The sequence below is a fragment of the Canis aureus genome, chromosome 24 (genome assembly GCF_053574225.1).
Source record: "Canis aureus isolate CA01 chromosome 24, VMU_Caureus_v.1.0, whole genome shotgun sequence".
Lineage (NCBI taxonomy): Eukaryota > Metazoa > Chordata > Mammalia > Carnivora > Canidae > Canis > Canis aureus.
Window position 1 is genome coordinate 18,653,184 of NC_135634.1, and position 25,131 is coordinate 18,678,314.

At 40.9% G+C, this 25,131-nt stretch overlaps 1 protein-coding gene across 1 annotated transcript in view; it reads left to right on the plus strand.

Annotated features, from left to right (window-relative positions):
- The window catches only part of CRYL1 (crystallin lambda 1), a 151,841-nt gene that overhangs the window by 106,114 nt on the left and 20,596 nt on the right, over window positions 1-25,131 (plus strand). The window contains exons 4-5 of the mRNA XM_077868490.1: window positions 12,851-13,012; window positions 20,166-20,360. Of these exons, the coding sequence (XP_077724616.1) occupies window positions 12,851-13,012; window positions 20,166-20,360 (357 nt within the window). The remainder of the gene's footprint in view (window positions 1-12,850; window positions 13,013-20,165; window positions 20,361-25,131) is intronic.

Here is a 25,131-nt window from a genome sequence, read left to right on the forward strand (position 1 = left end):
TCCCTGAGTTGTTTTTCTCAGCAGTTTTTTTTCCCTTCATTTTTGAAAGATAATTTTACTGAGTGTAGAACTCTGGGTCAACTAGTTTTATTCTAGCATTTGAAGGTGTTACTCCATTATTGTCTATCTTGCATGATCTCTCACAAAGTCTTTTGCAATTTTACCTTTGTTCTGGTATGTATTTTGTGACTTTTTTCACTGACTGCTTTCAGTATTTCTCTTTGTCTTCAGCAATTTTGGCAATTTGAATATAATATACCTAGATGTGTCGGAGTCTGGGGGGAAGGAGAACTATTTTTCCTGCAGTGTGTTTTCTGAGCTTCTTGGTCATATGATTTAGTAATTTTTATTAGTTTTGGAATAGTCTCAGCCATTATTTCTTTCGACATTTCTGTCCAGGATTCTAGTTGCACATGTGTTTGATCATTTGATATTTTTCCTACAGGTGTTGGATGCTCTGTATGTTCTTCCCAGTCGTTTTGCTTGCTCTTTATTTCTTCATTTTGGTTAATTTTCCTTGACTCATCTTTAAGTTCTCTGATTCTTTCCTCAGCAGTTTTTTTTTTTTAAGATTTTATTTATTTATTCATGAGAAACAGGTAGAGAGAGGTAGAGACACAGGCAGAGGGAGAAGCAGGCTCCATGCAGGGAGCCCATCGTGGGGCTCCATCCGAGGTCTCCAGGATCACGCCCTGGGCCGAAGGTGGCGCCAAACCGCTGAGCCACCCAGGCTGCCCTCAGCAGTTTTGAGTCGACTAATGAACCAGTTGAAAGTGTTCTGTCTTTCATTTTTAATATTCTCCCTGGTACTTTTTGTTATTATTTCCACTTCTCTGCTAAAAATTACCCATGTGGGGCACCTGGGTGGCTCAGTGGTTGAGCATCTGCCTTTGGCTCAGGTTGTGATTCCAGAGTCCTGGAATCGAGTCCCACGTCAGACTCCCTGCATGGAGTCTGCTTCTTCCTCTGCCTGTGTCTCTGCTTCTCTCTCTTTGTCTCTCATGAATAAATAAATAAAATCTTTAAAAAAATACAAATAGGGGATCCCTGGGTGGCTCAGCGGTTTAGTGCCTGCATTTGGCCCAGGGCGCAATCCTGGAGTCCTGGGATTGAGTCCCACATCGGACTCCCTGCATGGAGCCTGCTTCTCCCTCTGCCTGACACTCTCTCTCTCTCTCTCTCTCTCTCTCTGTGATGAATAAGTAAATAAAATCTTAAAAAAATATTTAAAAAAAAAATAAATAAATAAATAAAAAATAAAAAAATACAAATAAAACAAAAATTACCTATGTGATTTTGCATGTTCATACTTTACATTAGAGCCTTTAACATATTAATTGCAGTCATTTTAAATTCACTGTCAGATATGACACCATCTGAATCATATTGGAGTCTGGCCCTGATGGTCACTTTGTCTCTTGGGTGTGTACTTTTTGTTTGCCTCACAATTCTTTGTTTTTGAAACCCAGACATCTTGAGTAGGACAGTAGCTACTGAGATAAACAGTTTTTATGCTTGGGATTTGGCATGTCTTTACTTCTGTGAGGCTTTTACTGTGGGGATTTGAGTTAATCTACTTAGGAGTTGGTTAAGGTTTAAGGTCACTTTTGGTACACAGCAGGTTTCACATTCCTCTAGTAATGCCTTGTATTTTAGATCAAGGCTGGCAGGCCCGAGGTTTTTTCCCCTTAATATCTTCACCTTCAGCTCTCTGTCTTCCCTTTGCATGGCCCTCAGAGAGGATCTTCTAACATATTCTCATTCTGTTCCTCTCCCAGAAGTCTTCTCCTGTTACTTGTGATTTTACACTTGGTAGCCTGGTGATGGGGAGCTGTGGACGGGGCTTTTCTTTGTGGTTCAGGTTAGGCCATAATCTTAGGCAGCACTTTGTCTGTGGTGCTTGGGAATGTGGCTTCTTCATTGCCCTTAACTCTTTCCCAGCAGCTATGCCTATTCATTGCCCAGGGATAAGTGTTTTTATTTCAGTTCCCATCACCCAACTAAAATGGGTTTTCAGCAATGGTAGATTTTCATGCTATTGTCTCCAGCCACTTAAGGGAGTTAAAATGTATTTGTATTCACATATTGAATGACTCAAATGTTGAATCACAACTGTTTCCAGTTATTTCCCTTAGATGTTTCCTGTGAACATTTGAACTTGGAAAACTTTATGTCTACTGGTTGTGGTCCTAAGTGTATTGGAAACTTGGTGGGTCTCATCATCATCTTACAGGCTTGTCTGTCAGCTGTCCTGCACAGGAGGAATCCTATCAGTCTGTTCTTAACACCAGGAGCTGTTGCAACGTGGAATAGAAAATTTCAGCTGCTGGTTAAATCTTTTTGGCATAAACACAGACCCTAAAGAAATGATTGCTTAAGTTTTTAAAAACTGGATTATAGAATTGTTTTGCCATAAAGAAAGGACTTTTTTTAGTACTTAGTGAACAATATTTAGGTGTCCTATCACAGGAGTAACAGGAATTTTCCTGACACTATTTTTGGGTTAAACAATGTGTAGATGTGTGGACTTTATTATCTAGGTAGTTGATCCTCTTTGAGCTGGCTTCTTAGAGGTCTTTAGCCAAGAATATTGCCTAAGTTAATGCAATGGTGAGACACAAGAAGCTATATACTGCATTGCTTTGAAGCTGTATATACAAGATTGGAGTGGCTGTTACTTTACTATTTCTTATACCAAAATGGGAAATCTTTTTTTTTTTTTTTAAATCCCTAGTGGACTAGTCTGAGTGACCTAGAGAGCTGAGTAAAATGAGGGAAAAAGACTCCCTCTGCTTGTTACTCTTGCTGTCCTTTCATGCATTGAATGAAGAGGGGATCTTGTTTCTTGAGGGAAATGGCCTCCTTAATGAGCAGAAAGGGTAAAACTAGACAGACCAGTGAATCAACTGATGACCAATGGGGTGACAAAAGCTGCTGACAACTGGTCCTTATCCCTAGGCTCTCAATTCTTAAAATAGGATTTGTTCTCTTTTAATTTAAGGCTATGACTCATGGTTTCAGACATTTCTTGTTTTTTGTTTTTAATTGGAAAGGATTGCAACTTTGTTAATATGTGTTTGACTAAACACATACCTGTTGGTAGTGTGTGTGTTCTCATTAACTGTTTTACCAAGATGAATTTTGCATTGATTAGAGTCTTTAATTTGGGAATAGTTATTGCTAGAGAAACCCTTCAAAATCCACAGTGGAAAGGGAACTTTTCCTTTCTTAGCTGGAGGTTTAGGACTAGTATAGAATTTTAGCTTATTCTTAAATTCATTGCTGAGGCAACACTATTATATATTGTGAGATTCATTATTTTTTTTTCTTTTCAATACTCATGGGAAAAAGAGACCCTTTTGCTCTGGACTAACTTTTCAGGGGTATTTCTATAATTAACAGCCTTGGAAGATAGAGTATCTCTTTGGAGCAAAGGGCAATTTTGTTTGCTGTCATCCTCTGGGCATTGGTCAGGTAGCTTTGCTTGCAGTCATTTGCAAGGAATTTGTGTTTCCTAGGCTCAGAGTTCCTCAGTTGGAACACAAAACCATATCCTCCTGGCTCCCCTCACATTACCCCCTTGGGATTTGGGGATAAGGAGAGCTAATGTGAACATGAAGCTCATGCTTCTTGATATCCTACAATATCTTTATCTCTGATCCAAGAGTCTTGTGTCTTCTGTGAAACTATGGCAAGCAAGCTTGTTAGCTTCCAAATAGGGCAAAATCTCAGATTCTTTATAATTCTTGATATTATCCATAAACATTGTTTTGCCCTAAACTTAATGTGAAAAACTTGAAAAAAATGGAGAAAAAAATCACTTTCAATCCCATCACTCTAAGATTGTAATCTTGATAGTATGTTTATGTGCATGTTTCCATTCTTTCCAAATATATCTAGACATAATCTTAGTATAATACACAATCATATACTGCTATAAATAACATTCTTCTGATTGTATAAGTAATTTGTGGTAATTATAGAAAATTAGAAAATTTATAAAAGAATAAAGAAATATAGTATTTTTATTGCCCAGAGATGGAGTCCCTATTACCATTTTGTATATTTCCTTCCAATATTTTATGTACATTTATTTTAGAGTTATAGGGGAGACTAGTATATTCCTATTCACCTAACATGTCTTGTGTACTCTATAATTATGTTCAGTATTAAAAAATAGGCTCCCTTGCTTTAATGGTTATAGTGTCTCATTCTGTGGGTGTCCATATTGTCAGAATCACTTTATAATAATTCCTTAATCAATTTTGGAAATTGATTCTCTCCTTATATGTTGCTTGTATCCCTTTCTGTTGCTTTCTGTCTCGCTGAACCCATTTGCTTCTGGAACTGCACTTACCTGTATGTTAGAAATTTTCAACATTTCTGTGTTTTTCATATGCTCTTTTCTGCATTTTCCATCCTGATGTCTCGTTATGCTTCAGTCTGGATATTTTATCCTGATGTATCTTCCCAATTATTAATTATTTCTTCAACTATGTCTCATCTACTTTTTAAGTCCTTCTTTTAAAAGTCTTCATTGTATTTTTCAGTTGTTGAATTTCTATTTGATTCTTTTTACAGTTGCTAGTTATATGCTAAAACTATTCAGTATCTTTTTGTTCCTTAAACATATTAATAATAGTTATGTCAAAGTTCATGCCTAGTAACACCATTCTCTGAATGTCACATGGATCTATTTCTAAAGTCTGTGTTTTCTCCAGGTTTTCAGTCAAGTCCTCTCTGGTATCTGTTTTGTTTCTTTAAGTGTGAGACATTGCTTATGAAAAATCAAGGCTCTGGTTATGTCTGCCAGAGAAGCTAGGGTTTGGAGCTTATCTCTTTAATTTAATCATGGGTTGAGATAAGTTGAGGCCTATGAACACTGGTCACTGTTACTCCAAGGTGTAGCCCTTGAGCTAGAGCAGTACTAACTGAAAGCCTAGAGCAGTTACCAGGCTCTGAGCTCTAGTTTTTTCCCTCAGCACTTTGAATCTGCCAAAAGCCCTGCTTATCATTTCAGCCATTTTGTCTGTGCTTTTGAAATAAGCAATTGCTTTGAGGATTAAAGAGGAACTATATATAAGGCTTATATCTTCATGTTTCCCTACTACCTGAATCTCAGCCCTACAGTTCTTCACTGTTTCAGACAGATTATTTTTTGTATGTTTTCAGCTTTTTAAATTATTGTCAGTAGGAGGATTGTCCAAAACAATGTAGTATACCATTATCAAAAGTGGAGTGCTCTCTACAAGTAATTTGTTGTTATAGCTCCTCCTGTGCTCAGTGGTAGGCCCTGGGATATGATTGGTGAGTAAGACCTTTTAGAGGCCAAATAGAAACATTTTTATGTTCCTTCTTGTTATCAATATATGTTTCTTCCCCCTAGTAAGGCCACTTAAGAGCAGTTTGTGATACTATGTTAGTATTTCTACTTTGACCAGACAGTATAAAAGTATCTGTAATCCTTAAGTCTGACCAGGTACATGTGGTCTTCTGGCTTGGTGCCATATTGTCATTTTGCTTAATTTTGTTACAGCACGTATTATCTGCTCTATTATAGCTACTTGCATGGATGTCTGTTTTTTTATGCGCTTCTTAAAACTTGTGCTTCTTGAAAAGCAGGAACTACATCTTGTTCTTTTGAGTGGGAAAGTTCCTTGCGTCAACTAGTTCCTCATTAGAAGTGTATTGAATTCAGATTTAATACTAATATTTAGTAACCTGTCAGCCAATTTCAGACTTCCACCTTCCCAAGGTCCCTTCAGTGATCTATTTCATATTTTAGTTTTCTTCAAGATTCTAAAATACTTCTAGACTAGAACACAAATACATGTACCAAAAAAATCTTCTGTAGGATGTGGCATAATGTTATGACTTATACTGTAAATTAAATGGGAGTTATTGCATTAGATATAGGTGACAAATTTTTTTTAAATACTAGAGGTTGGGACTCCTGGGTGGCTCAGCAGTTGAGCATCTGCCTTTGGTTTAGGGCCTGATCCTTTGCCTCAGGGCATAATCTCAGAATGCCAGGAACAAGTCCCACATTGGGCTCCCTGCATGGAGCTTGCTTCTCCCTCTGCCTATGTCTCTGCCTCTCTCTCTCTGTGTCTTTCATGAACAAATAAATAAAAATTAAAAAAAAAATACTAGAGGTTGTTTTTACCATGGAGTACTATTTGTGGGATTAGCAACATGACTAGTAGCTGAATAAACGGGAGGGGCATTAGCAGTAGTGGCAGGGTCCTGTGTATGCAGTGTGGAACGGATTGCAGTAGCTGAGAGTCTATCTATCACATATATACTGAAAGGAGACAGATCAGTTCACCCTTTGGGCTTTGTGCTATTGCAGATTTTGGGAAAGAAGGAGAGAAACAAATGCCTGGACTTCAATGGAATATCTTTCTAAGTCAGAACAAATCCTTAGTTAAAGAAAACAGATTTTTAGTCCATGGAAGATGGGAGTCTGTTTTGAATGTGTAGGTCCAAGAATGGGTAGGATTGCCCCTTGGGCTGCCAAAAGGCAGAGAGGTATCTTGTGTTTATTCCTTCAGCACTCTTTAGACATTTTCTCTAAAATAATGTAATGATAGAGAAGAGTAAATATGTATCCAATGAGCTCATGAGGCATTGTATGAAACTGACTACATCACAGAGTTTTTCATTAATTAATTAATTCATTGATTCAACAGATGCTTACTAAAGACCCCCTTTTTGGTCAGATATTATTCTTGGAGCTGGGAATACAGCAATAAACTAAGAATAAAAATTCCTGCTCTCATGGGCTTTCATCTTTCAATTCTATTTTATAGTATTGGTGTTTGTTTAAATATAGCCATTTTCTAAATATCAATTCAAAAGATGGGCAGTGTTCTCATAATATATTTATTTTCTCTTGCATGTGACTTGTAAACTTTTAGAATATTGAAATACAAAATTTCTTTCCTCCCCCAGTTTTGGAGTTTACATAATGTTTATTTGTAGCCTAATATACCTAGATTTGGTCATATGTTATTATTGGGAGAGAAATGACTTTATGATGTAAGTATATGGTAGGTTGTCATTAGAATATTATCACTTAGTATTAGACTATTAAATATTAACGTTACTGATTATAAATATTTTTATCACATAAATTTGATGCTTTAGAAACATTTTACAAAAACAAAACAAAACAAACATTTTACAAAATAATGAAAGTAACTAGGGTAAACCTAAACCTAGTGAAATTTTGTAGGCAGGGAACTGGAATTGTGATGTTACTTCCCTATAGATCATGAGATTAATAGAGTATTTAAGGTTTTTCTTTCTATACTGGAAAATTTATATGCCAGCTAGCACTAGAAGAGGGGATGAAATTAGATAAATTTGAGGTGCCCATGAAGTATCCATATGAAGATAGTTTGAGGAGGAGAAATAAAAGTGTGAGTTGAGTCTTTAGTTTGGTGAGTTAAGCTGTGGGCTTAGTTGGGATTTCCTAGAGAGAGATTTTAGGTGAGAAGAGAGTCTGAGACTGAGTTTTGAGAAACTAGTTCTATTTGATTGGTTTCTGCCATCTTTATTATAGTCTTTTTATTTTTCTTTGGATTTATTATATTTCTGACTTCCTAAATTGGATGCTTGGCTTGTTGAAATTTTAGATTCTTTTTATTAAAAGAACTTGAAGAATAAATAAGTACTGTTTTAGTCACACCTATAAATTTTGACTTTTTGGTTTCTCCTCTGGACAGATGGAGTCAAGATACAGATAGCTATTGCCTTGGTGATATTATTCCTATTGAAAGTATGATATTTTATAGTCAAATATATACATGGTTGCAAGTGAAACTAGTTTTATGATACTATAAAACTTGAGTTTTCAAAAATGAGAATGTTTTCATAAAACAGTGTCATCCAACAAAATATGTTGAATGTAATTTGTTGTTTCACTCATTGCCACAATAAAGTGGGCTAAAATATCTAGTTCAATTATTAACAAACGCATCATATTTTAATTTTTCCCCTCCAAATCTTACAAATAGACTCTCTGCCTATTCTCTGCTGCTTTGAGAATTGCTGCACTATAAGGAGAGATCCCTGATGGAAATGCAACATGTCTGTTTGATATAGAGGCAAAAAAAGTCATGTAAAAAAAAAAAAACTTATATAGTCTTCTCAAATTTATCACCTAGAGTTTAAAGATAGTTCTCATTGGTAATAAATGGTCTCAGTGATTGATGTAATATTCTTCATATCAACTTATTTATTTTTAATTTTTCTCCTTAAAAATTCATTCCATGGAGCACCTGGTGGCTCAGTCAGTTAGGCATCTGACTTCAGCTCAGGTCATGATCTTGGGGTCCTAGAATTGCCCTGCCTTGGACTCCATGCTCAGCAGGGAGTCAGCTTGTTCCTCTGCCTCTCCTTCTCCCCCTCCCTCTGCTCATACTCTCCCTCTCTCAAATAAATATTAAAATCTGAAAAAAAAAAGAAACCTTATACCTTAATTCTTCTCCAACTTTATGTTTTATGCTATTCTCAGCACTTTGTTAAGTAAAAATTTTGTATTAAAAATTACAGGTCTTCTTCATGAGAAATATTATTTAAAATGCAGTGAAACTGTATGCTGGGAAGCCTGGGTGGCTCAGTGGTTTAGCGCCGCCTTCAGCAAAGGGCGTGATCCTGGAAACCCAGGATCAAGTCCCACGTTGGGCTCCCTGCATGGAGCCTGCTTCTCCCTCTGCCTCTGTCTCTGCCTTTCTCCGTCCCTGTGTCTCTCATGAATAAATAAATAAAATCTTAAAAAAAAGAAAAAAGAAAGAAACTGTATGCTATTTGCAAGCTTAAATGAAATATTTTTAATTGTGGTTTTTTTCATGGCAAGTATTTTAACCTAATTCTAAATTAAAAATTTCATAAAAGGTACCAGAAATAGCATTGGAATGAGGATAGGAATAGACTCATTAATCAGGACAGCAATTGATGCATTTCAGCCTCTTCTTCATTCCCTGTGATTACCCACAGAAAGGACTACTATTTAAAGCAAACAACAATAATTCTGGTAACCTTAACAACTAATCCCTGGGAAGTAACGTTCCTAAATATGGTATTATGCTGAGTGAAATAAGTCAATCAGAGAAGGACAAACATTATATGGTCTCATTAATTTGGGGAATATAAAAAATAGTAAAAGGGAATAAAGGGGAAAGGTGAGAAAATGAGTGGGAAATATCAGAGAGGGAGACAGAACATGAGAGACTCCTAACTCTGGGAAATGAACAAGGGTGGTGGAAAGGGAGGTGGGCAGGGGGTGGGGGTGACTGGGTGATGGGCACTGAGGGGGGCACTTGATGGGATGAGCACTGGGTGTTATGCTATATGTTGGCAAATTGAACTCCAATAAAAAAATATATGTTCTAGATTGATGTTTACTTTGGAAATATCTCTCTAGGTTGAGTACAATTTGTTCTAGATTATTGTAAACTCTACTTAGGATTTGTAATATGCTTTTAAAAGCTTTATTTTGATGTTAAGAAAAAAAAGCCTCTGATTAAGACATAAGATTAAGTTCATTGCCTATGATAATGAAAGCTCGAATAGATGTAATTAGTGCTAACAGACTGTAATGTGGATCACTTCCATCTTCAGTTTGAAAATTAATTTCCTTCTGCTGTGATTGCAGTAGGGTTTTAGCTCAACTTTCTTTTCTTTCCCCATGTCTTTTAGCTAATAAAATTTCTTTGCATGTAAAATACTTTAAGTACTGAGGTCTTCTAATTTAGTTTGACTTTTTGGAAAGTACATTGAAATTGCTTCCAGATGTTTTGTATTAACAAATGTAGATTTTTCTAGCAACAGGATGCCTATCTAAAATGGCTGAATCGATTTTAAAAAAATCAATGAAATTTCATTTTCCCTATGAACATATTTGTTTTGTAAAATATATACCATTGTATAGCAAGTGAGTAAACTTTAAACATGAGTTATTTCCTTTGCTTGGGAATTCTCCAGTACACTGACTTGCCATGGCTGTGCTGCTTTTCTAGAACATTCCTAATGAGTTAAATGCTGTCACAGGTACCTTTGACTAATAACAAAACACCACAATTTATAAATGATTTACCTTTTAAAATATAAGTAAATTAGAGAGAATTAAAAGTTGTATCTATCATACCATCATTCAGTTTCTTCCTTTCAAGAAGGCAAAGGAAAAAGGAGTGTTTAAACTTAACTTCGCTTTTTAACCGCCTGATACTGCCTGAGATGAGTGAACTCCTTCTGATGTACCAGGTAGGGCTGTGGTACTTGGGAAGTTACATTGTGCTTTATTTGTCCTGAGTTTTGTTTGGTTTGTTGAAATCTGAGCATGTGGACTATAGTAGTTGTGTGTGAGAATATCATTTATTATGTGTTGTGTCTCCCACTTCAAAATAAACAAAATACAAACAGATAATGATCATTGGTTTCAAAGTGCTGTCAGAGTTTAATTAAGCCAAGTCAAGCTCATTACATTCAGTAGAGATAGAACATTTGCTAACACTTCACATTTTCTCCAGAAAGGACCTCTGAAAAACACCGTTTTGTTGGAAAGACATGGGCTGGAGTCTCACCTGGTCACATGGCTGTAGTTTAGACGGAGCAAGCCTGCTTTGCAGTTGGGTTCTCAGCTGTGTCATTGTTTGGTACTCTGCCCTTCCTCCCAGCCCGTTTGTGGCAAAGAGAATGGCCCTTGCGTCTCTTAGCTTTGTAATAAACCACAAGTGATAAAGGTCCTGATTAGTAGTGTTTCAGACTCCATTTCTCAGACGAGGAGTATCAGCTCCCTAATGAATAGCAAGGAAATGAACTCAAGGCTTGACATGGACAGAGGCATTATAATCCTGACCCACCAAATTGAACAATTTTTACTATCAACAACAACAACAACAACAAAAACATCAAGCAAATGTGCCATTAAAAAACCCTTACATAATTGTAGCAGGTTTGGGTTTCCTCTGGTTCAAATTTTCTTGCCTCTTTGATAATCAGAAGATCTGAAGAAAGGCATAGCATTTCAGGGGAGAATCTGCATGACAGACTCACAATAAGGCTATTCACAAGGACTCTTTTATTCTCTCAAACAGTATCTGCATCATTCTTAGTCTCTGGCTTTACTACAAGGCTCCATTTAAACTTAACCCAACTCGCTGACTTAACTGATCCAGGAATTACTCAGTACAACCAGCCAGCAACTGTAGCTTTTTTTCCCCTTTTGATAAGGGGATTTAATACAATGGCCTTTACAGTTCTTAAATGACTCCATTTTTTTTTCCCTGTCTTTGAGATGTGGCGCTTATATGACCTTTTGTTCTTAATTAAATTTAACGTGGTTTGATTATATTTTTAAAAAGTCTAAACAAACACAATATTGACTCCCTACCCTCAGAGTAAAACTTTTAAAATCTTGTAGATGGTATAAAAATGGAATTTATGTCATAATATTTACACAGTTGATTTCAATATATTGGATTCCATTATTAATGATTAGATACTACTAAATCAAACTTGAACATATTTTCATTTTTGAGGGGTGATTCTCATATAATCCTAGTAGTCCTTCAGCACTGCATGCTCACCTTTATATACTTTTGGTATTCTGCTGGTGTTTATACTATTTCTGCTACCATAGTGCTATTACACTAATCAGGGCATCCTTGGGTTTGTCTGTGAGTAGCTGGAGGAGGAGTGTAGGACAGAGCTTGGACACAGTGGAGAGATTCTTGAGGATATATTTGGTAGCATGCCACACTGAGAGTATAGATGATCCACACTTTGGATCCACACCTTGGAATAGTAGGTCTCAAACTTTAGTAGGAACAAAAATCATCAGAATGTTTGACAAATATGCAGCTACCTGGACCCCACCACCAGAGACTGATTAAGTAGGTCTGGGATGAGGGCCTGAGAACTTGTATTTTTGACAAGGACTCGGTTGATTCTGATGCTGATGATTACCAGACCACACTGAGACCATTATCTTATAAGTTCACCAGGGAACCTTGGGAATTCATGATTCCCTCCCCCACCCCCCAGGCCTCTTGCCTCTAGTATTTCTAGTACTGGAGCAGTTTGTGCATCTTCTCCTGTTCTGCTTCCATCCAAAGCAGGGCAGTATCCACCGTGTATCTGACTTTCCCAGGAACAGGCCTCATCTGCAGGCCCACACTTGGGTGTTTGAGAATGTCCTCTCACTCTACCCCGGCTCTGTGCATGATTAGGATTTCAGAGCGGTGTTATCTGTAGCACTTGATCCAAATTTGGTCCTCTGTCCTCCTCCCGTGTCCCTATTAAAGTAATTTTAGATTTTTAGAAACAAAAGTCCTTTTCAAAAGGATTGCCAATTAGAAATGGATGCTCAAGAAGCCTTTTGGGAATTATGGATGTAACATGTTTGTCCATTTTATGAAGATAAGATTTTTCCTTGAAGATAAGTTGATCTGATGGTCAGGAGAAATAGGAAAAATAAGTGGTGATGGCTACTATTGCTGTTTGTAGCATTGCGCCAAAGGTGGTGTCATGTCTTCTGCTGTGGAGTCTACCCCCATAGATTTGGCAGACTGCATTATTATGGGAATTTTCAGTTGGCAGACATTTTTGTTATGAGAATTTTCAGACCTGTGCAAAACTAGAAAATACAACTCCCACATATATGTCACCCAGTTTCCAGAGTTATGGAGATTTGCTGTGTTTTTCAGCAACTTTTTGTTTTGTTCTTAAATTTTGCTAGTAATCTAATCGGTTCATTTTGGGAATGAATCAAACATGACATGCTTGGGTTGGGGCCTGACTGAATACAGTATCATGAATAGTAATTTGAATATGTCCTTTTCAGGAATGTGTTCCAGAAAACCTAGAGCTGAAGAAGAAGATTTTTGCTCAGTTAGATCAAATTGTCGACGATAAAGTTGTCTTAAGCAGCTCCACCTCTTGCCTCCTGCCTTCTAAGCTGTTTGCTGGCCTGGCGCACGTGAAGCAGTGCCTTGTTGTCCATCCGGTGAGTGCCTTACACCTCAAGAATTGGTTATATCTCATTTTGGTTTTCAGGAGCAATACATTTTGACTAATCTGCTAGTAAATTTTAACTGTTTTATTGAGGTATAATTCATATGCCACACAGTTAAAATTGTATAATTTAGTGGGTTTTTTAAAAGTATCTTTAGAAAGTTGTAAAATACTGGCATTTTTAAAAAGAATTTAATCCAAAAATGCCTTGAATTGTATCTGCATACCTAGTGCATAATGAGATAGAATGCACGATACTTACATACTTTCACCCTTGTGTAACTCACCTTCTAACTGAAGAGAGAGACTACTAAATGCATAATTCCACTGTCAGGGAAAAAGCCACTGTTACAAAATGTATATATTGAGTAAGAATTTGTAGCCATGTAACTGTGTTGTGTAGTATACTCAACACAATTCAGAGTAGGATCAGTTTTGCTAGAAGGCAGATTCTGGGTCCTGCTCCTGAGATTCTGGTTGACTTTAAATCCACTATCCCTTTTTCTTTTGTTCCCTGAACCCACCTGTTGTAATTACCTGGACAAACTTACTCACTAGGGGGTGCATGATGAGGTATATTGGACAGTGAGTTCCACATTGATGTGCAAGTGCTTAATAAATCTTTTTGAGATTAATGTGGTAATATGAGGTAAGGGGAATCAGAGAGGAAATCCAAGGATCACTTGGTAGGGGTTTGAGCTCAGTGTGACCTTGGAGACCCAGGACAGCCTGTTAGTACAGAAAAGCTAACTTAGCTCAAGCCATAATAGATATGATAGTAAATGACAGTGGCCATACCCCCAGCACCAGCAGGCCATCGGAGGTGAAGGCTGGGGACAGCCTAATGGAGAAACTGGAGCCAAGCTGGGCAGGATCTGGTTGGGCTGACAAGAGAGGAGAGAATGTGAGGCTGGGAAAGTTTGTAAACAAAGACGCTTGGCCAAGAGGAAGCATGGGGTGTGTAGCATCATAAGGAGGCTAGCCTGCCTGGAAGGGCACCCATACCTCACATACTTGGGAAGCAGGAGGAAAATGCTGGAAGGCTTGACAATAGTTGGGTTATACAGAATCGTCAGAGTTGCTCTGAAGAGCTGGGACTGGCTTAGGCACAGAGCAGCCTTGTGATGCGGTAGAAATGCTGCCTTTGGAGGGTAATCAGAAGGTTCTTTCTATATTGAAGATGGCTCAGAGAGGGGAGCAGCTGCTTCACAAAATTGGGGCAGTATTCCAAGTATGGAGGACCAGGGCTTTAGACTGAGAGGAGGGAAAGAACTCTTTCTGAGCAAGAGTTTAGAGCGGGCAGGGGAGAGGGACAGACTTGGCTCAGGTAGGGGAGGAAGAAGGGGAAGTCACAGATGCCTGCTGGATTCTGTGTGCTGACAAGAATTGTACCACCATTCACATAGCTGTATGGTTCTGGATGTCTGGATGTCTTCCTACTGACATACAAAAGGGACCTTAACTGAAGCATCCAAATACCAAGCGTCCTCAAATACAGAGACGTAGACCCACAGAGCCTAGAAGAAAACCAGTCATGTGTAGCTACCACTCAGATAGAGGAAATTAGCGCCAAGAGGGACCTTAACTACAGCATCCAAATACCAGGTGACATGAAACATGTCCTATCTTTGCTTCTGTGATATTTACATGTCTGTAAAAAGGACTCTTAGAAACTGTAAACCACTTATTAGATTGTTGGTTGCATCAGTGACAGGTGTAAGCCTCTTACTTGAAAATTTCCAATTTCTAGCCAGAAATTTTACTTCTGAATCAGGAAAGAAAAGAAAGAAAAGAAAGAAAAGAAAGAAAGAAAGAAAGAAAGAAAGAAAGAAAGAAAGAAAGAAAGAAAGAAAGAAAGAAAGAAAGAAAAGAAAAGAAAGAAAAGAAAGAGAAAGAAAGAAGTCAAATTGTTTAGAAAATACCTCCAAAGTTTTTCTTTTTTTTTTTTTAATTTTAAGATTTTATTTATTCATGAGAGACACAGAGAGACAAAGAGAGGCAGAGACACAGGCAGAGAGAGAAGCAGGCTCCATGCAGGGAGCTGATGCAGGACTCGATCCTGGGACTCCAGGATCACACCCTGGGCCAAAGACAGGCGCCAAACCGCTGAGCCACCCAGGGATCCCCTCCAAAGTCCTTTAACAATATTTCTACCTGTATCTCTTCATTTTAAACCTGATGGATGAGACCACACCTTATTCACTTTTCTGTCACACCTAACGAGTACCTCTGACTAGTAGTTCAGCCCCTGACTATTGAGTAATGACATTTCTCCTACTACCATTCCAGGATTGCTCACTCTTACTTCTTTAATCAAAGGCAAACAGCATAGGCAAATTAAGTTCAGACCTTACTTCAAAAATTGACCTCTTATTACATTTGTAAATTATTTTATACCCAAGCCAACATTCACTAAAGCAAATGAAATCACCCAAGTTGACTGTCTTTGGAATTTTATCCTTTCTTTCTTTTGTACTGGTGCTGCCCACCATGTCCTCATTCCACTGAGCTCAAGGAGAGTGGGGGGAAAAGTGTCTTTGAGCAATTCAACCTAGGCTAGATGGATAATCCCTAAATCATCAAGAACCATTTACTATCTCTGAGGAGCTACAGTTTCCCTTCAGCCCTGTAGCTGGGCAGGAGAATCCCAGCTCATCAGTTCACATGGCACTGCCTCAGCTCTGTGCTCTAGTCACTCACAACTCTTCGCCCAGACAGGAAATAGGATAAAGGCAAGGGAAGCCTATTCATGCCTCTGAAAGACTGTGGCAAGAGGGGATAGTCAGCAATTGCAAAAGATTGCTGCCTCCACCCCTCTGTGGAAGAACCAACAGCCAAGGAGTTTCCACATCACATATTGTTTCTTGGGCACTTTTTCCCATTGGCATCTGAGGAGCTTTCAGGTCCTCTGAGCACTGGTGGGTGAGTGGAAGTCACTATAGGTTGGATGTATTCTCTCTATGCACAGGTAGATTGGAGCCAGGAGAGTGGCGGGCTCAGGAAGAGGGGTGTTAATGTGGCCATTGTCTGTGTCCCTGACAGGCTTCCTCTCAGATGTCTTTTATGTTGCCTTTGCTTATCTGCCTCATCTCCCTGTGGATGTGTAGAGAGGCTCAGGGATGCCCATTTGGTAGCCAGTGATTAACTGAAAGTGGAGTTTGGCTACATTCTCTCTTGGTACTTAGATCTATGTTAGTGATCAATCAAAGCAAGCAGTTTTCTACTGATAGTTTCAGCCACGGTCTACAATCTGTTTTCAGTTGGGGATGTGATGGTTCCATGGAGCTGATGGGGCTGTGTGAACCCATCAGATGCTCTTGGTGCCACCCTTATGGATGCCCTGTGGATGACGCTGCCTGGCAAGTTCACACCATCTGCTTAGGGATGAGTCTTGAGTGGGAACAGTTCCTAAACACACAACTCTCACGTAGGTTACTAGTCAGCCATGGTAGCCGGGAGTCAAATCAGGCCCAACTCGCATGAAGCACCCAGAGCGTTCCCGTCCAAGCACTCCTTGCCTACGCTTGCACCTTCTCTGACTCACTCTCCCACCTGACCCTAAAACCATTTGCCCTCATGTTGATGGTACTTTGGATATTTATCTATAACTTTGCTGTTCGTGGAGAGCACATGAGTGTGTGTATGTGTGTGTGTGTAAGCAGTACCTGTTTCAGATTGCCAGCTGCTACCTTCAGAGGGGTGGAAAAAGACTTTCCTATGTAAAGTATCAAAATGGCGAAGGATTTGGTCTTGTCCACCTGCGGTAAGCAAGATACTGATTCATTTTTATACTCGTTTTTCAATGAGGAAGAGGAATTCACCAGGTCAGGAGTGCCCCCTCCCCAGCAGGGCTGTGCAGATGAATTGCAAATTGCTGCACCTGTCTTCTGGGAAAAGGGATGGTCTGCCTTTCCTCTGTGAGTTTAACTCTGTTTAATCTGCTGCAGGGAAAATAAGCGAAGGCTCTGTGTTGGGCGTGCTGTGCTATCGCCGTGATCACATGCCTCCCAGGCTCCGGTCCAGATTCTGGGCAGGCTTTTCATGAGGTGAATGGAGAATGCCCCCCTTGTACCACCCAGCTCAACCTGAGCTCTCAAAGAGCCTCACAGGCCAGGCCCTCTCTTGGGCCTCCAGCAAAGCTCAGCTCCGCTCTCTCGCCAGCTGAGCTGGGGACCATCTCCTGTAACCTTTAGAAAAGTTGCCTCCTTTCCTCCTTTGTTTGTTCTTCTCATTTCTTGAGAATATGTTTCTCAGTCTAACTCACAGACTCCAACAGCAAAAGGCCCAGGTCCTGCCGTCACGTCAGAAAGAGAGTAGTGTCAGGAAACAGCCATTCCTTTCATATTTAAGAGAGTTGCTTGCTTTGCTTACCTCTTGTCCTCTCCAATCCCCACCTCTCCTCTCTCTACCATGTCATTGTCACTGCCCATCTCTGAGCCTTCAGTAGGGGTCAGGGTCCTTGTCTTGGGACTGAGGTGCCATGGCAAGTACGACCCCATCCAGGGCCTCAGATCTGGGAGGTCCTCTCGCAGAAGCTTATAGACTTGGAGCGCATGGACACAGAAGTGTGGAAACTTGGCCTGTTTTAGGAAGTGCAAAGGGCCAGATCATGCAGTTGTATTTGAGTGGGTGGTAGGGACTTAAAGTCATGCAAGGTTTTGAGCTGGAGGTGGTATGATTAGCATCCTGTTTTTAATTTTTTTTTAATTTTAATTGTGATAAAATACACAGAAGATCTGTCACCTTAAAAAAAAAAAAAAAAGATTTGTCACCTTAGCCATTTCTAAGTATACGGTCCAGTGGCAGTAGGCACATTCCCACTGTCCTGCAGACCTCACCACCATCTGCTCAGACTCTCTGTCTTCATTCAGATTGAGACTCTGTCCCCATTAAACAGCAACTCTCCATTCCCCTGCCCCTAGCCCTGGCAGCCTTGGGTTCTCCTTTCTGTCTCTGGATTTGACAGGCCCCTGCCTGACAAAGGATCACCTTGGCAGCAGCAGAGAGGATGAGCCTGGAGGGGGAGGCCAGGGAGGAGAGCCAGAATCTACATTGGAGGTGATGGCCTGAGCTAAGTGTGTGATAGCAAGAATGGGTTTTCTGAAAGATGTGAATAGAATTGACAGAATCATGGATGGGAAGGTGTAGGGAGAGGAGGGGCCTGGGAGAGGCAGGCACCAAGGATACTTCTCATGGTATTAACTTGGGTGTCGAGGCTGTGATGGGTCTCATCAAGGTGCGGTGCTAGGAAGAGGATCTATGGTTTAGGGTGGGGAGAGATGGGAGTGGAGTTCGTGACAGGTTGAGTGTATGGTTGTTGGATATCCTAGGGGTGTGTCCAGTGCACAACTGCAAATATGGGCCTGCGGTGGGAGATGAGCTCTGTGTGAGATCACAGCATTTTGGGGTAGGAGTGATGGCCTGAGAACTGCTGAGCTCTTCCCAGAGCTAGAGAGTGGGTGTAGCAGGAAGCTAGTGGGGGCAGCCTGGGAGCACCACCATTTAAGGAGAGTGTAGGCAGGAGGAGAACCTGTAAGGAATACTTGCACAAGGAAACTAGCAAGTGGTATGTACAAATGCTTTTTAACTGTTGTCTCAACTGTGTTTTTGCTACCTATGGGGCTTGCAACATTGAAAGACCTTAAGCCCAATGTCTTTGTCTTATAGTAAGAAAAAATTCATCCAAGATACACATACTTCCAGTTCTTACAATTCTGATATTTAAAAAAGCCAGGGGTAGACATTTTTATAAGACTTCAGTCTAGGCAGGAGATAAGCGATTCACTTGAGGCACTGATTCATAATTTACTTATTTGAAAACAGGTGCCATCCTCTCTTGCTTTCTAAGAGGGTTGAGAGAGTGACCAGGGCAGGCTGAGAGCAGAAGGAACCTCTTAGGCTAAACTGCGTGTAGACAGAGGCCTCTCCTATGTGATGTCCTAGGGAAAGAAATTTTTCTTTCCCTTTTCTGTAGAAGTCATTTTAGAATGGATGCTTCTTAAAGCTATTTAGTGACTATAAGATTCTATCAATTTTCATCCATATATCAAGGAAAAATTATTTAAAAGCATCATTTGGAGAACATTTTACTACAGTGCATTTGGCTTTTAATGGTGAGGCTAATCAGGTTCTACCAACCAGCATTTTCTTTGGACCTAGGATAACTTTCTTTTCTTCAAGAACAGCTTCTCAAAGTACAGCAAGAAAACCAGAGCCCAAAGTATAAATGCTGGGCTAGGCAAGCATTTCCCTCAGGGCCTATTCATGGTGAACCAACCCTTCCCATCTTAGGCTGTATTATGATGAGGCTGTGGTAGAGTTCTTTTTTTTTTTTTTTTTTTTTTTTTAAAGTAGTGGGTTTTATTTATTTATTTATTTTTTAATTTTTATTTATTTATGATAGTCATACATGGCGGGGGGAGAGAGAGAGAGAGGCAGAGACACAGGAGAGGGAGAAGCAGGCTCCATGCACCGGGAGCCCGATGTGGGATTCGATCCCGGGTCTCCAGGATCACGCCCCGGGCCAAAGGCAGGCGCCAAACCGCTACGCCACCCAGGGATCCCTGTGGTAGAGTTCTGATGCTGTGTGATATCTAGGTGAGATTGGTGGGGGATGGGGTGGGGCAGACATTTGAGGCTCAGCATGGAGAAGTTAGGGAAATACCAAGTTTTGGGTATTTCCCAAAATTATGCTGTCAATGATTTTTAATACCAACACAGTAGAATGGCAAGAACCTGCAGTGACTCTTGTAGAGAAAATGGCTCTGAGGATGACTGGGGTAGGTAGAAGCCTAAGAAGTCTGAACAACTGGTAGCTGAGAAATCCTGTGGGGAGGTCAGGGGTTTGGAGATTAGTCCTGGATGTTTCAGATGGTCATCTGCCCCTCCAAATTTCAAACTCCTGTGTTGGTTCTGATTTTTCTATATAAAACCACAGAATTCTGCACTCAAGTTTTTCCTTTCCCACCTTTGTGGATTACTTCATATTTCAAGTTTCTTGTCATGGGTGCTAAATCTAGAGAGGCCTCTCCAAAGACAAATCTGCCCCATCTGACCATTCAAGATAGGCAAGCAAAGTCTGCCAAAACAACAGCCTAACTCCAGAGCTGTCTTTTGAGCCCTTCCCCTTCCATCTCTCCCATAAGGTAAACCCACCGTACTACGTGCCATTGGTTGAGCTGGTCCCACACCCGGAGACGGCTCCTGCGACAATGGACAGAACCTACGCCCTGATGCAGAAGATTGGACAGTCCCCAGTCAGAATCATGAAGGAGATTGAAGGCTTTGCCCTGAATCGCCTTCAGTATGCCATCATCGGTGAGGCCTGGCGGCTCGTGGAGGTGAGTGGGCTGCTTCCAGCCTCTGGCAGTTGGAGGAATAGGTGGCCATGGGGGAGGGGTGGTGGGAAAGTCAGCGCTGGGTCCTGCTTGCTCTGTTCTGGGGACTGAGGGCAAGCTCTTCTCTCAGGTTCAGTCAACAGACAAGGAAAATAAAACGTTATGTAGCAATTCATCACATGTTTCAGAGATTCCTCTGTTACAATAAGTCATTTGATATTCACACTTGATGATAGACTTCTCTGTTTCCTGTCCTTTCATAGAGGACATAGAAATTACCACATAATTTCTCTGTGTGACACACTGCATTTTCTCATAGTCTCAGGTTCTCCCCCCAGTGTTACGATTTTTCAAGAGGAGGAAAAATTAAATTTTGGGTAAACTTGTATCCTCTAGAGAGGTCTAGTTTATTTCAAGAGCTTGAGGAAGAGATAATGGGTAAGCCTTAAACTTGTTAGCAATATGTTCATCTCACATATAAATAGAACATTATACACACACACACACACACACACACACCCTTGTTCTTTCATGGAAAGCTTTTGTACGTGACTTTCAAAATCACCTCACTGCATACATGTGTACAAAGGACCTGGTGCTAGGCAGGATAGACAATCCAAGCGGCCCCAGGACTTGCAGTGAAGAGTCCAGAGGTCTCAGGCTCAGACCATCTGGTTCTGTCCACTGGCTTGCTGTTGCTTTCCCCATCTTCCGTATGGGAAGACAGAACCGTCTGCCCACTCTCATCTTACAGGAACCTGGTAGAGTGAGTAAGTCTGTCCAGGTCCACAGGGCAGAGGGAATGGAGCTCAGGCTGAATTGTCTGTTTGTGGAACAGGCCCATTTCTTGGCTTACCTCCTGTGGGAGCTTGCCAGTCCCAGCCTGAGACTGGAGCTAGGAAGCCAGACCGTGAGCATTGTGCTGGAGCTTCTCAGTTCCTGATCATGTGTTGCTCCCACTCCCTGGTTCTGGCATTCCGTCCCGTCCCCATTAGATTCATTATCTGACCCGACTGCCATGGTCATTTGCCACAGAATAGCTCAATTCTGTGTCCTTACTGTTTAAATCCACTTAATGTTCCTATATCTTCAAGATAGAGTCCTGGGATTTTCACTGTTAAGTTTGTAGTTTTAATTTCCTAAAGTTGTAGAATGTTTTTTAGTATCAGTGGTAGAATGTTTGGAAGACAACACTGAGCTGAAAGCACCCCCATGGAGCTGTGTTTAAAATATTTCCCCTTGTCTAGAGAAGGGAAACACTTTAACAGACCACAAGAAAAGTTCAGTATTACACTGAGAAGTTTTTTTTTTTAAGGATTTTATTTATTTATTCATGAGAGACAGAGAGAGAGAGAGACAGAGAGAGAGAGAGAAGCAGAGACACAGGCAGAGGGAGAAACAGGCTCCACTCAGGGAGCCTGACGTGGGACTCCATCCCAGGTCTCCAGGATCACGCCCTGGGCTGAAGGCAGCACTAAACTGCTGAGCCACCCAGCTGCCCTGTGAGAAGTTTTAAGGCAGTTTTTACTTTTGTTTGTAAGGTATCTCAGTGCCCCAAAGATAAAGAAAAGCCCTAAGTTGAAGCTTGCTTCCTCTAATCAGAAAGATGTGAGCCAACCTGAGGAAAAACTTGGAGGTTCTGGTATCATAGAATTAGGTGGGAGTCATATGCAAAGGATTCTATGTTGACCACAAACTGGAACCAGCTGCAGTCTGGAAGCTCCAGGTTTGGAAGAGCAGTAAGGGGTTCCAGTGTCTCACTTTACTGGTTGGAGGAAGAAGGGCTGGAAGGGTTTCTGAATTTGACCACTCTGGGTGTTCTCATGGCCTCATTTTTTCTGCCCTCCTTCTGATTGTCCTGTCTCCACTGGTGGACTGAATATAATCATATTACTGGCTGACAGGAATGTTCCCAGGGACGACATACCTGACAATCCCACCCGTGTCTCTACTTTGGCTACTGTGCGACTCACGTGTCTGAATTCCCCATAGAGCACCAAATGCTAAAATTCAGCAGGATACGGTTTGAATGTGAAAAATTGAGAAAAGGCTACAGAAATGAGATGATAAAGTGTGACTAGAACCTCAAGTTTCTTTGGTGAATGTGTGTAAGATAATTCACTTTTAGAAATAAAGATGATCTATGGACAGAATTCAGGCAGGCCTAGAAACAGCAGGTCCCTCTGTCCAGGATGGGGTGAGGCAGGAATAGAGTGGTGGGCATTCCAGAGCTCTGCAGAGACTTTAGTGACAGGTGAAGTCTTTCAGTTGTGGGACAGGGGATCATGGAGGGAACAGGTCAGAGGGCAGGGACACCATTGTTGTCCCCGAGGTGCTTTGACCATTGCTGCTCAGGAGGGCCATCAGCACACCTGCTCCCAAAGTTGTTTCTCGGGGCAGAGAAGTCACAGGTGTGGGTTCTGAACTTCCACACTGCGGCCCTACTTTCCTAGGCTCTGGGGCTGGCAGAGCCAGAGTCCCGCTGAGAGAGTCCTTCCCTGGCTCCTCCCTCCGAGTTCTCCACACTGCAGCCCAGCTGACCCACTAAAGGCACATTTTTCTTAACTCCCCCCCACCTCCCCACCCTCCCCTTGGGCATAGTGGATCAGTATTTCTGCCCATTAGGTGGGGTGGCTTAAGGAGTCTTGACTTTATCACATGAATTTCTTTTTTTTTTTTTTAATATATTTTATTTATTTATTCATGAGAATACATAGAGAGGAGAGAGAGAGAGGCAGAGACACAGGCAGAGGGAGAAGCAGGCTTCATGCAGGGAGCCTGACGTGGGACTCGATCCAGGGTCTCCAGGATCACACCCTGGGCTGCAGACAGCACTAAACCGCTGAGCCACTGGGGCTGCCCTCACATGAATTTCTTAAAGGAAAACCTGTGCTGCCTGTGGTCTTGTTTCCACTTAAGACATTGAGAGTCAGGCAAAGTGAGAGAGCCTCTCGGGAGCCCCACCTTGCTGTGTGCAGATCTGCACGTGTGTGCTGAGCCCCAGTCAGGGCTGGGGTTACATGACACCCCTTTGACTCACAATTTCAGAGCTAGTTGAACTTGAATTTAGATTTTAGGGTGTTTCGAGTTTCCCTCAAAACATTTAAGGGCAACTTTAATATAAAAAGGAGCTGAATTGGGGATGTTTTGCAATAAAAAGCGAAGATTTTTTTTTTATATGTCTTAAGTTCAAAAGTTCCAAAGATCTCAAAGAATTTATCTTTCCAAGACATTCTCCTTCTGTGGTAGGTTTCACGTGTGGGCCAAAGCACTAAGGCTCAGCCTTGCTGTAGAAAACACCAGGAGCTAAGATGAGGTCAAGGGACTCATCATGGGCGCTTTAGTCTCATTCCTTTGATTCACAGAGCAAGTTGAAATTTGGCAGAACCTTTTCTCTTTGACCCACACTAGGGCTAGTGTGCTTTCAGGTATGAAAGCTGCAAGGTGCCTTAGTTGCAGAGCACAAAGATGCCTCGTGCAGCATATGGGCGGGCCTGCATGCCACTGTCCTGGCTTCTCGGTGCCATGTCAGCGATGCAGTGAGGAATACTGTTCTGTGGTGTTGTGTGTAGACAGCTCTGCACAAATCAAATCCAAGTGTGAATTTCCAGGAGTTCTACCCACGAGTTGGGGTGTGAGCTGCAGTGGGAGAGGCAGGGGGCCTGGCCAGAATGATGGCTTGCATTTCTCTTCAGCCATGGTGGTGTCTTAATGCAGGTATCAGAGGAGCAGAAAGATGCTGTTTTGCCATTTGCTAATTTTGTTGATCTGGCAGGTTATGATTGATTTTCCCATGTTGACGCAGCCTAGCATACCAGAAATAAATACCAGCAGGTGTGTAATTCTTTCTGGACATTGCTAGAGTCAGTTTGCTTATGTTTTGTTGAGAATTTTTCCTAAGTTCAGAAGAAATACTGGTTTATAGTTTTGTGGGGTTTTTTTTTACTGTCTTTATTTAGTTTTGATATCAAGCTAACACTTCATTAGCTATCAAGGTAATAACACATAAATGAATTGGTAAGTTTTCCCTCTTTATTTTTTTGAAGAGATTATAAAATTTTTGTTAACTCTTCTTTAAATGTTTGGTAGAATTCTCCAGTGAAAGCACCTGGGTGTGGAGGGCTCTTTTCCAAGAGATTTTTAAAAAAATTTTTTTAATTTTTATTTATTTATGATAGTCACACAGAGAGAGAGAGAGAGAGAGAGAGAGAGAGGCAGAGACATAGGCAGAGGGAGAAGCAGGCTCCATGCACCGGAAGCCCGACGTGGGATTCGATCCCGGGTCTCCAGGATCGTGCCCTGGGCCAAAGGCAGGCACCAAACCGCTGTGCCACCCAGGGATCCCCCCCAAGAGATTTTTAATGACAAGTTCAGCTTCTTTAATTGTTATAAGAACCATTCAGGTTGTCTGTTTCATCTTGGTTGAGTTTTAATGGTTTGTGGCTTTTAAGAAATCGTTCCATTTCTTCTGAGTTGTTGAATTCATGAACTTAAAGGTGGTGGTACTCTCATACTTAGCGTCCACAGGGTCTGTAGTGATATTCCTGGTTTCGTTCCTGATATGGGGGATTGTTGTCTGCTCTCTTTTTATCCTTGTCAGCCTTGCTAGAGCTTTATCAATTTTATTGATTATTTTGAAGAAGCAACTTTTTGTTTCATTGATTTTCTTTATGTCGTTTCTGTTTTTGAGTTTCATTCACCAACTCTGGAGCACATATTTTAATATTTGCAGCCAAGCATGGAAGAGTAATTCTAAGGGTGGAGCAGGGAAAGA